The following is a 12,828-nucleotide window of genomic DNA, read 5'->3' on the forward strand; positions in this document are numbered from 1 at the left end:
TAAAGTTCCTTCAGTTAGGTGGTTTCTTTCTTTTCACCATTGCTACTGCAATGGAAACGTGTTCAGATTACTTCTTATAGGTTCTTTGTCACGTTTTCTCGCAACATTTAGCTCTCACGGTTTAGTGTTTTGAATGATGCTTGTAATTTTCCCTAGGTGATTATTATTATTGTCTATTCGTATTTGTGTTTCTCTTTTTTTCTTCCTTAAAGAATACATTTGTGATTCAAGGGCGGTCGCTGCCCTTGGCCCCCCCGTAAGACCCCCACCATGCTGCATCCCCTTTTCTCCAGGGTTGGGAGTCGGCGGTCTACCGCTTCCACCCCATTTGCAGCATTTTTCATTTTCATGATGTTACTCACAAAGTTTAATACTAATGCATCTCGCAATGTATCTTTCCACATTGCTTCTCTTTTCTCCACTTTTCACGGTTTCCTTTCCAAACTAACAAACGTTCTTAATACCCTTACCTATTCCCTCTGTATCCCTGTGGTAGGAAGGTTTATTGTCAATGTGATACAACTTCAATCACAATGGGTCCAGACACAATACGGGTAACTACCCTTAATGTAAAGGGCCTGAATATTCCTGAAAAAAGATCTAAACTCCTTAAGTGGCTCAGAGACGAGAGATTGGATGTTGCCCTGCTGCAAGAAACACACTTTAGGATTGGTTGCGTCCCATCACTTAAAAGTCACTATTACCCCCATGTTTTCATGGCTAACAATCCCAATGGGAAGACGTTGGGTGTAGCTATTTTCTTGGCCCGTCACTTACCTGTCCTAAATGTTTCCTCCCATAGACTGGTAGAGGGTAGGGGTTTGTTGGTTAAGTGTGAAATTCATGGCCAACGCTTTTCCTTTTTAAATGTTTACGCTCCCAACTCTAAACAACCCTCTTTCTTGACTTCGGTGTTGGAAACTGCTGAGCCTCTTCTTGAGGGAGTGGTGGTGATGGGAGGAGATTTAAATTGGACGCTTGATCCCCTTCATGACACCTCTAGGAAGATTGCCCTCCGACCAGAGAAGGAGTATAGGAGAGTGCGACGTGCCCTGCTCGACCACCAGCTGATTGACTCATGGAGACTGACACATCCCTCTGAGGTAGATTTTTCTTTTTATTCACATCCCCATCAAACATTCCAGAATCGACTATCTATTTCTAAGTCATCGCCACCTACATTTGATTTCAGAATCCTCGATAGGACAAATTGTCTGGTCAGACCATGCCCCGGTTAATCTTACTATTCGTCTCCCATCATATACGAGACGTCAATGGTTATGGCGTTTTAATGATACTCTGTTGCAAGACGTAGTATGTCGTTCGCAACTGGAATTGGTCCTAGACTCCTATATTGACACTAACGACATGGAGGATATCTCTAAAATCTCAGTATGGGAGGCACACAAATGTGTCCTGCGGGGGGGGTGTATCCAACTAGGCTCAGTACGTAAAAAACAGAGGGAAAAACTTCGAGGACTTGCTATCCAAGATAAAATCTCTAGAACTCCTTCATAAAAAATCTCAAACTCCCCAACACTACTATGACCTTGAGGTCGCCCGAGCCGACTTGAATAAATTGCTCTCTGACAGGGTTAAATTTTCCTATAGGAAGTGCCGCAGCAGATATTACCAATGGGGCAATAAACCGGGGAAATTGTTAGCTAAGGCCCTCCGCGAGCAACGTGCACTCACCTTTATTCACCTAATTAAGGATAACAAGGGTCGCCCCCAACATGAGACTATTAAAATTGCTAAAGCCTTTCAGGAATACTATTCCACATTATATAACCTTTCGGGGCCATCTGGGCGGGCAGATAAGATATCCCATCAGGCAGCCATATCTTCTTATTTGAGATCCCTAGACTTCCCGACATTGTCCAAGGCAGATGCCGATGACCTGGACGTGCCCTTTTCGGCAGAGGAGGTCATGAAAGCTATTGATTCCTCGCCCAATGGTAAAAGCCCAGGCCCAGATGGATTTACTATTGCCTATTACAAGGCTTTCAGGGAGAGGCTAGCGCCTCTCCTTGTGAGAGCCTTCAACACTATCTCTGATACGTCCCATTTCTCCTCTCAGTCCCTCGAAGCACACATTACAGTGCTACCCAAAGAGGGCAAAGATCCCAGTCTTTGTGCTAGTTACCGACCGATTTCGCTGCTGAATATTGATATAAAACTTTTTGCTAAATTAGTAGCTAACCGTCTTAAGCATCTGTTGCGTTGATTCATGGAGACCAGACGGGTTTTGTTTTGGGCCGTGAAGCCAGGGATAACACATCCAAAGTACTAAATATGATACACTACGCTAACCAGTCCGCGTCCCCCTCGATCCTGTTATCCACTGATGCAGAAAAGGCATTTGATAGGGTGGGCTGGGATTTTTTGTTTGGTATTTTGAAACACCTGGGGCTGGGCAACGCATGTCTTCATAGGATCCTATCACTATACACTACCCCGTCTGCTAGAATAAAGATCAATGGCTCCTTATCAGATTCCTTCACTATCTCGAATGGCACAAGACAGGGCTGTCCACTATCCCCATTACTTTTTGTTCTGTGCATGGAAGCTTTAGCTAGAAGTATACGGGCAAACCAAAATATTTCTGGTCTGCTGGTGAGAGGGAGGGAATATAAATTGGCCCTCTATGCAGATGATTTATTAGCTTTGATTTCGAACCCGGTTACCTCACTCCCTAACCTGATGATGGAATTTGATAGGTTCGGAGCCCTTTCTAATTTCAAGATTAATTACTCCAAATCTATAGCACTACATTTGACTACCTCCCCTACTGTGGTAACGGGCTTGAAGTGCTCGTTCCCCTTCACTTGGCATGACCATAAGTTGAAATACTTAGGGGTTATATTATCTAATGACATGTCCAAATGTTTTTCCCTAAATTTTGACCCCTTGTTGAAAAAACTCTGCATAGATTTTCAAAAATGGAGGAAATTGCGACTATCCTGGTTTGGTAGAATTTAACGTAGTTAAAATGAATGCCTTACCTAGGATATTGTTTTTTCTCCAAACCCTCCCCATATACATTCCCCCCCAATGGTTTAGGGACATCCAAGGTCTTATTCGAGCTTTTGTCTGGGGTAGCAATACACCTAGATTTAAGCACGATATATTATTTCGGAGAAAACATCAGGGAGGACAACAACTTCCACACATCCCCAGTTATTATCATGCAATACACCTGAATAGAGTCCTGGAATGGACACGGGCAAAAGACTGTAGACAATGGGTGCTCCTAGAGGAAGGCTGCCTCCCACACTATATAGAAATCACGCCATGGCTACCAGTCCTCCCAAAGGTGTCCCATCCCACAGTATCCCCCACACTTAAAGTGTGGAGCTCACTTAGGTTGAGAGGTCACATATCTTCCAAATGGTCACCATTGACTTCTTTCATCTCTAATTCTGAGTTTACTCCGGGTCTCCAAGGAACGGCCTTCGCCTCATGGGCAGAGAAGGGGCTTTTCAGGGTCGGTCAGCTGGTGAGTTCGAGTAGGGTACGTTCGTTTTCAGATATTCAATCCCTCTGGACAATAACGAAATCTGATTTTTGGAAATTCTCCAGGTTCATCACTTTGTAACATCCTCCAAACATCTCTCTGATATGACCAGAGAACTCACCGCTTTTGAAAAGATGTGCATTTCCCCTCAAGCTCCCACACACACCATTTCCCAGATTTATGTGATCATTATAGAGGACCTCTTTCCTCAACCCCCTACTTTCATGAGTGCCTGGGAGAAAGTAATGCCGATGCTGGCTTCACAATCTAATTGGGAATTGATATTTCGCAACACCCAGGCAAGTGCGCTATGTTTGTCGACAATGGAAACTCTTTATAAACTGATTTATAGGTGGTACAGGACTCCTTTGGCGCTTAATAAGATGTTTCCGACCCTTTCAGGCCTTTGCTGGCAATGTAGAGGAGCCCCAGGAAGCTTTCTGCATATATGGTGGGAATGTCCTCTCATAATGCACTTTTGGAGGGAAGTTTTTAAATGCTCAGAATTGATACTAGGAGGTACCGTCCCCAGAGACCCGGAGTTTTGGCTCCTCAACCTCACTCCCAGAGGTTCATATTCCTATAAGGGTTCACTATTACGCCATCTTAATAATGCAGCCAAAGCCGTCATACCAATCCTATGGAGATCATCCTCATCTCCTTCAATTAAACAATGGTTCAATAAGATTGATTATTTTCTAGACATGGAGGATCTAGTTTCCTTCTCATTGGGAAGATCAGTAGACTTCACAGCCACTTGGTTCCCATGGTATGAGTTTAAGGAATCATCCGTATATAGGACATACATATCAACCTAAACTATATACTTAAAGGAGTGATCCCGAAATCCTCCCGTCTCATCTCTCATCTCAGGCCCCTAGACGATTACGCTCCTTGCCTTTCTTATTCTAGGACTCATTTATGTTTTTTACGTTTTTAAACAATTACCTCTATTCTAAACATACGACTTGCTACCTTCCTTCCCCCTCCCCCCCTCTCTCTCCACCTCTTCCTTCTTTTCCCCCCCTTTTTTTTTCTTACATTAACCTCTTATGCTACGCTGTTTTACCATATGGTTATTTCTATGTTTGTTTGAGACTAAAAATAGACAATGTTTTCATGTATGTTAGAGGACTTAATTGTGATTGATTGCTGTTTGATTGGCAAGGATTTTGTCTTCTAAGGTCATTCTTTTATTGTTTAACCTGTATAACCATTGTCGCAATAAAAAACAGTTTACGTTAAAAAAAAAGAGAGAGGGGGGGCACTAAATTTAGGCGCAGTATACATAATGTAAGCAGCTATAAGGGAAAAAACACTCAGTTATAGTGGGATCCCTATGTTATATAGCACTCTGGTGTGTGCTGGCATACTCTCTCTCTCTCTCCCCAAAGGGCTTTGTGGGGTCCTGTCCTCAGTCAGAGCATTCCCTGTGTGTGTGCGGTGTGTCGATACGGCTGTGTCGACATGTTTGATGAGGAGGCTTATGTGGAGGCGGAGCAGATGCCGATAAATGTGATGTCACCCCCTGCGGGGCCGACACCTGAGTGGATGGACTTGTGGAAGGAATTACGTGAAAGTGTTAACTCCTTACATAAAAGGTTTGACGACATACCAAATATGGGACAGCCGGCTTCTCAGCTCGTGCCTGCCCAGCCGTCTCAAAGGCCATCAGGGGCTCTGAAACGCCCGCTACCTCAGATGGCAGACACAGATGTCGACACGGATACTGATACCAGTGTCGACGATGAGGAGACAAATGTAATGTCCAATAGGGCCACTCGTTACATGATTGAGGCAATGAAAAATGTGTTGCACATTTCTGATCTTACCCGGGTACCACAAAAAGGGGTATTATGTTTGGGGAGAAAAAACTACCAGTAGTTTTTCCCCCAGCTGAGTAATTAAATGAAGTGTGTGAAGAAGCATGGGCTTCCCCCGATAAGAAACTGGTAATTTCTAAAAGGTTACTAATGACGTACCCTTTCCCGCCAGAGGATAGGTCACGTTGGGAAACACCCCCTAGGGTGGATAAAGCGCTCACACGCTTGTCAAAAAAGGTGGTATTACCGTCTCCGGATACGGCCGCCCTAAAGGAACCTGCTGATAGAAAGCAGGAGGCTATCCTGAAGTTTGTGTATACACACTCAGGCATTATACTGAGACCAGCTATTGCTTCAGCATGGATGTGCAGTGCTGCAGCTGCATGGTCAGATTCCCTGTCGGGAAATATTGATACCCTAGACAGGGACACTATATTGCTAACCATAGAGCATATTAAAGACGCAGTCTTATATATGAGAGATGCACAGAGGGATATTTGCTGGCTGGCATCTAAAATAAGTGCAATGTCCATTTCTGCCAGGAGAGGGTTATGGACTCGGCAGTGGACAGGGGATGCAGATTCTAAAAGGCACATGGAAGTTTTGCCTTATAAGGGTGAGGAGTTGTTCGGGGATGGTCTCTCAGACCTCGTTTCCACAGCAACAGCTGGGAAGTCAACGTTTTTGCTCCATGTTCCCTCACAGCCAAAGAAAGCACCGTATTATCAGGTACAGAAAAGGTGCGTCCTTTCTGCCCAGAGGCAGAGGTAGGGGGAAAAAGCTGCAGCATACAGCCAGTTCCCAGGAGCAAAAGTCCTCCCCCGCTTCCTCCAAGTCCACCGCATGACGGTGGGGCTCCACAGGCGGAGCCAGGTACGGTGGGGGGCCGACTCAAAAATTTCAGCGATCTGCGGGCTCGCTCACAGGTGGATCCCCCCCCCCCCCCGCCGTTTCCTCAAATCTGCCTTGCCGACAACTCCCTCAGGCAGGGAGGCTGTGCTAGAGGCAATTCACAAGCTGTATTCTCAGCAGGTGATAATCAAGGTACCCCTACTTCAACAAGGATGGGGTTACTATTCCACACTGTTTGTGGTACCGAAACCGGACGGTTCGGTGAGACCCATTTTAAATTTAAAATCCTTGGGCACATATATAAAAAAATTCAAGTTCAAGATGGAATCGCTCAGGGCGGTTATTGCAAGCCTGGACGTGGGGGATTACATGGTATCTCTGGACATCAAGGATGCTTACCTGCATGTCCCCATTTACCATCCTCACCAGGAGTACCTCAGATTTGTGGTACAGGACTGTCATTACCAATTCCAGACGCTGCCGTTCGGTCTCTCCACAGCACCGAGGGTATTTACCAAGGTAATGGCCGAAATTATGATACTCCTTCGAAAAAAGGGAGTTTTAATTATCCCGTACTTGGACGATCTCCTGATAAATCGAGGTCCAAGGTGCAGTTGTTGGTCGGGGTAGCACTACCTCGGGAAGTGCTACAACAGCACGGTTGGATTCTAAACATTCCAAAGTCACAGCTGGTTCCTACCACACGCCTACTGTTCTTGGGGATGGTTCTGGACACAGACCAGAAAAAAGTGTTTCTCCCGGAGGAGAAAGCCAAGGAGCTGTCATCTCTAGTCAGAGGCCTCCTAAAACCAAAACAGGTGTCGGTGCATCACTGCACGCGAGTCCTGGGAAAAATGGTAGCTTCATACGAAGCAATTCCATTCGGCAGGTTCCATGCAAGAACGTTTCAGTGGGATCTGTTGGACAAGTGGTCCGGATCGCATCTTCAGATGCATCGGCTGATAACCCTGTCTTCGAGGACCAGGGTGTCTCTATTATGTTGGCTGCAGAGTGCTCATCTTCAAGAGGGCCGCAGATTCGGCATACAGGACTGGGTCCTGGTGACCACGGATGCCAGCCTTCGAGGCTGGGGGGCAGTCACACAGGGAAGAAACTTCCAGGGACTATGGTCAAACCAGGAGATCTCCCTACACATAAATGTTCTGGAGCTGAGGGCCATTTGCAATGCCCTAAGTCAAGCAAGACCACTGCTTCAAAACCAGCCGGTACTGATTCAGTCAGACAACATCACGGCGGTCACCCATGTAAACCGACAGGGCGGCACAAGAAGCAGGATGGCGATGGCAGAAGCCACAAAGATTCTCATATGAGCGGAAAATCACGTGTTAGCACTGTCAGCAGTGTTCATTCCGGGAGTGGACAACTGGGAAGCAGACTTCCTCAGCAGGCACGACCTCCACCCGGGAGAGTGGGGACTTCATCCAGAAGTTTTCCAAATGATTGTAAACCGTTGGGAAAGGCCACAGGTAGACATGATGGCGTCCCGCCTAAACAAAAAGCTAAAAAGATATTGCGCCAGGTCAAGGGACCCTCAGGCGATAGCTGTGGACGCTCTAGTGACACCGTGAGTGTACCAGTCGGTTTATGTGTTCCCTCCTCTACCTCTCATACCCAGGGTACTGAGAATAATAAGAAGACGAGGAGTACTTGTGGTTCCGGATTGGCCAAGAAGAGCTTGGTATCCGAAACTTCAAGAAATGATCTCAGAGGACCCATGGCCTCTGCCGCTCAGACAGGACCTGCTGCAGCAGGGGCCCTGTCTGTTCCAAGACTTACCGCGTCTGCGTTTGACGGCATGGCGGTTGAACACCGGATCCTAAAAGAAAAGGGCATTACGGAGGAAGTCATTCCTACGCTGATTAAAGCCAGGAAAGATGTCACTGCAAAACATTATCACCGCATATGGTGGAAATATGTTGCTTGGTGTGAGGCCAGGAAGGCCCCAACAGAGGAATTTCAGCTGGGTCGATTTCTGCACTTTCTACAGTCAGGAGTGACTATGGGCCTAAAATTGTGTTTCATTAAGGTCCAGATCTCGGCTCTGTCGATTTTCTTTCAGAAAGAACTGGCTTCACTGCCTGAAGTTCAGACATTTGTTAAAGGAGTGCTGCGTATTCAGTCCTCTTTTGTGCCTCCAGTGGCACCTTGGGATCTCAACGTGGTGTTGGGTTTCCTAAAATCACATTGGTTTGAGCCACTAAAAACCGTGGATTTGAAATATCTCACGTGGAAAGTGGTCATGCTGTTGGCCTTGGCTTCGGCCAGGCGTGTGTCAGAATTGGCGGCTTTGTCATGTAGAAGCCCTTATCTGATTTTCCATATGGATAGGGCGGAATTGAGGACTCGTCCTCAGTTTCTCCCTAAGGTGGTATCTGCTTTTCATTTGAACCAACCTATTGTGGTGCCTGCGGCTACTAGGGACTTGGAGGATTCCAAGTTACTGGACGTAGTCAGGGCCTTGAAAATCTATGTTTCCAGGACGGCTGGAGTCAGGAAAACTGACTCGCTGTTTATCCTGTATGCACCCAATAAGCTCGCTGGATCTGTAGCACAATTCAGCTTGCGCATTCTGCGGCTGGACTGCCGCATCCTAAATCTGTAAAAGCCCATTCCACGAGGAAGGTGGGCTCTTCTTGGGCGGCTGCCCGAGGGGTCTCGGCTTTACAACTTTGCCGAGCTGCTACTTGGTCAGGGTCTAACACTTTTGCAAAATTCTACAAATTTGATACCCTGGCTAAGGAAGACCTTGAGTTCTCTCATTCGGTGCTGTAGTGTCATCCGCACTCTCCCGCCCGTTTGGGAGCTTTGGTATAATCATGGTCCTTACGAAGTCCCAGCATCCACTTAGGACGTCAGAGAAAATAAGATTTTACTCACCGGTAAATCTATTTCTCGTAGTCCGTAGTGGATGCTGGGCGCCCATCCCAAGTGCTGATTGTCTTCAATACTTGTATATAGTTATTGTTAACTAAAGGGTTATTGTTGAGCCATCTGTTACGAGGCTCCGTTAATATTTCATACTGTTAACTGGGTATAATATAACGAATTATACGGTGTGATTGGTGTGGCTGGTATGAGTCTTACCCGGGATTCAAAATCCTTCCTTATTGTGTCAGCTCTTCAGGGCACAGTATCCTAACTGAGGTCTGGAGGAGGGTCATAGTGGAAGGAGCCAGTGCACACCAGGTAGTCCTAAAGCTTTCTTTAGATGTGCCCAGTCTCCTGCGGAGCCGCTATACCCCATGGTCCTTACGGAGTCCCAGCATCCACTACGGACTACGAGAAATAGATTTACCGGTGAGTAAAATCTTATATTTATTACTTTATTCAGCTCTTTATACACTTAACTTTGTGTTTAATATTTCAACGATTTATCTTACATACTTTACTGTACTTAATAAAGGTTATATATTATTTATTAGTGCGCAAACAGGACAGCACTTTCTCTTCTTTGGTGTTTTTTTATAGCAATGTCCATGTCACCTCTAGTAATCCCACATGAGCATCCATGTCACCTCTAGTAATCTCACATGAGCGCCCGTGTCACCTCTAATAATCCCACATGAGCGCCCGTGTCACCTCTAGTAATCCCACATGAGCGCCCGTGTCACCTCTAGTAATCCCACATGAGCGCCCATGTCACCTCCTAGTAATCCCACATGAGCGCCCACGTCACCTCTAGCAATCCCACATGAGCGCCCACGTCACCTCTAGTAATCCCACATGAGCGCCCATGTCACCTCTAGTAATCCCAAATGAGCGTCCATGTCACCTCTAATAATCCCCCATGAGCGTCCATGTCACCTCCTAGTAATCCCCCAAGAGCATCCATGTCACCTCTAGTAATCCCACATGAGCGCCCGTGTCACCTCTAGTAATCCCACATGAGCGTCAGTGTCACCTCTAGTAATCCCACATGAGCGTCTGTGTCACCTCTAGTAATCCCACATGAGCGTCCATGTCACCTACTAGTAATCCCACATGAGCGTCCATGTCACTTCTAATAATCCCCTATGAGCGTCCATGTCACCTCTAGTAATCCCACATGAGCGTCCGTGTCACCTCTAGTAATCCCACATGAGTGCTTGTGTCACCTCTAGTAATCCCACATGAGCGCCCATGTCACCTAGTAATCCCACATGAGCGTCCATGTCACCTCCTAGTAATCCCACATGAGCGTCCATGTCACCTCTAATAATCCCACATGAGTGCCCATGTCACCTAGTAATCCCACATGAGCGTCCATGTCACCTCTAATAATCCCCATGAGCGTCCATTTCACCTCTAGTAATCCCACATGAGTCCCTGTGTCACCTCTAATAATCCCACATGAGCGCCAATGTCTCCTCTAGTAATACCAAATGATCGTCCATCTCACCTCTAATAATCCCCCATGAGTGTCCATGTCACCTCCTAGTAATCCCACATGAGCGTCCATGTCACCTAATAATCCCACATGAGCGTCCATGTCACCTCTAGTTATCCCACATGAGCGCCCACGTCACCTCTAGTAATCCCACATGAGCGCCCACGTCACCTCTAGTAATCCCACATGAGCGTCTGTGTCACCAATAGTAATCCCACATGAGCGTCCGTGTCACCTCTAGTAATCCCATATGAGCGTCTGTGTCACCTCTAGTAATCCCACTTGAGCGTCCATGTCACCTCTAGTAATCCCACTTGAGCCTTCCGTGTTGATCAAGATCCAGTCTAAGCATCCTAGCTTTTTTGTTTTTTTAATAAACATAAAAGCACTGATTACAGGTAAAAAAAAAATGGCAGTTATAGAATTATATATTGTATCCTGTTACATCCTGGGTCTTGTCTGCTCATTTTATATATTAATGTATTTTATTTCCAGCAGATGGACCCACAAGCAGGAATATCTCAGAAGTACATCTAATGTTATCCCTGGATTGTGAAATAACAGATAATGACAGTAGACAGGATTCTCCAGGAGATAATCCCATTACCCCAATTATACATCAAGCTCTATCAGCTGATCCCCCTGATCCTGGGAAATGTTCTCCTGATCACTCTATTACAGCTCTGAGATTAGATACAGAGTTTCCCTGTTCTACAGATGCCAAATGTTTTACACAGAACACAAACCGTATTACTCATCAGCCAGCTAAGGCAGGTGAGAGGCCATTTCCATGTTCTGAGTGTGGGAAATGTTTTACATATAAATCAGATCTTGTTAGACATCAGAGAAGTCACACTGGTGAGAAGCCATTTCCATGTTCTGAGTGTGGGAAATTTTTTACAAATAAATCAAATCTTGTTACACATCAGAGAAGTCACACTGGTGAGAAGCCATTTCCATGTTCTGAGTGTGGGAAATTTTTTACAAATAAATCAAATCTTGTTACACATCAGAGAAGTCACACAGGTGAGAAGCCGTATTCCTGTTCTGAGTGTGGGAAATGTTTTGCACAGAAATCGGATCTTTTTATACATCAGAGAAGTCACACAGGTGAGAAGCCGTATTCCTGTTCTGAGTGTGGGAAATGTTTTGCATCGAAATCATATCTTGTTACACATCAGAGAAGTCACACAGGTGAGAAGCCGTATTCCTGTTCTGAGTGTATGAAATGTTTTCCACAGAAATCAGATCTTGTTACACATCAGAGAAGTCACACTGGTGAGGAGCCATTTCCATGTTCTGAGTGTGGGAAATTTTTTACAAAAAAATCAAATCTTGTTACACATCAAAGAAGTCACACAGGTGAGAAGCCGTATTCCTGTTCTGAGTGTGGGAAATGTTTTGCATCGAAATCAAATCTTGTTACACATCAGAGAAGTCACACAGGTGAGAAGCCGTATTCCTGTTCTAACTGTTGGAAATGTTTTAGACAGAAATCAGATCTTGTTACACATCAGAGAAGTCACACAGGTGAGAAGCCATTTTCCTGTTCTGAGTGTGGGAAATGTTTCACACAGAAATCAGCCCTTGTTAAACATCAGAGAAGTCACACAGGTGAGAAGCCGTATTCCTGTTCTGAGTGTGTGAAATGTTTTAGACAGAAATCAGGTCTTGTTACACATCAGCGGTTTCACAGGTGAGAAGCCGTTTTCATGCTGTGAGAGAAATAAATCCGCTTTTGTTGAACATATTAGACATTACCCAAGCACGGAACCATTTAAATCTTCTGGAGTATAATTATCACTGTCATGCAATGTTCCTCAAGGGTCAATCCTATCTCCTATGCTTCATGCAATATACAGTCTGGTCCATATATATTGGGACATCAACACAATTCTCATATTTTGGGCTCTATACACCACCACAATGGATTTGAAATGAAACAAACAAGATGTGCTTTAACTGCAGACTTTCCGCTTTAATTTGAGGGTATATACATCAAAATCAGGTGAATGGTGTAGGAATTAAAAGGTTTTTATATGTGCCTCCCACTTTTTAAGGGACCAAAAGTAATGGTACAAACTAAACAATCCTAAATCAAATATTGTAAATCAGTAGATCAGTGCGCTCGTCCAGTTCAACAAAAAATACTTTACTACTTAATGTGGTCGCAGCCCGGATCAGTGTTTCGTGAATTGAGCTTTGACATATTTTCCAAGGGCGATCTGATTACCATCTCCTAGATGAAG

General features: G+C 45.3%; 1 protein-coding gene across 1 annotated transcript; it reads left to right on the forward strand.

Annotated features, from left to right (window-relative positions):
* The first annotated feature begins 533 nt into the window (after nt 1-533).
* LOC134983432 (zinc finger protein 3 homolog) lies at nt 534-12,498 on the forward strand. Its single transcript, XM_063949112.1, has 3 exons — nt 534-1,103; nt 1,715-1,958; nt 11,078-12,498. Exons 1-3 carry the CDS (start codon nt 534-536, stop codon nt 12,277-12,279), a joined length of 2,016 nt encoding a protein of 671 aa, XP_063805182.1. The 3' UTR covers nt 12,280-12,498.
* Nucleotides 12,499-12,828: the final 330 nt, after the last annotated feature.

The sequence above is a fragment of the Pseudophryne corroboree genome, assembly GCF_028390025.1.
Source record: "Pseudophryne corroboree isolate aPseCor3 chromosome 3 unlocalized genomic scaffold, aPseCor3.hap2 SUPER_3_unloc_15, whole genome shotgun sequence".
NCBI classification, from domain to species: Eukaryota; Metazoa; Chordata; class Amphibia; order Anura; family Myobatrachidae; genus Pseudophryne; species Pseudophryne corroboree.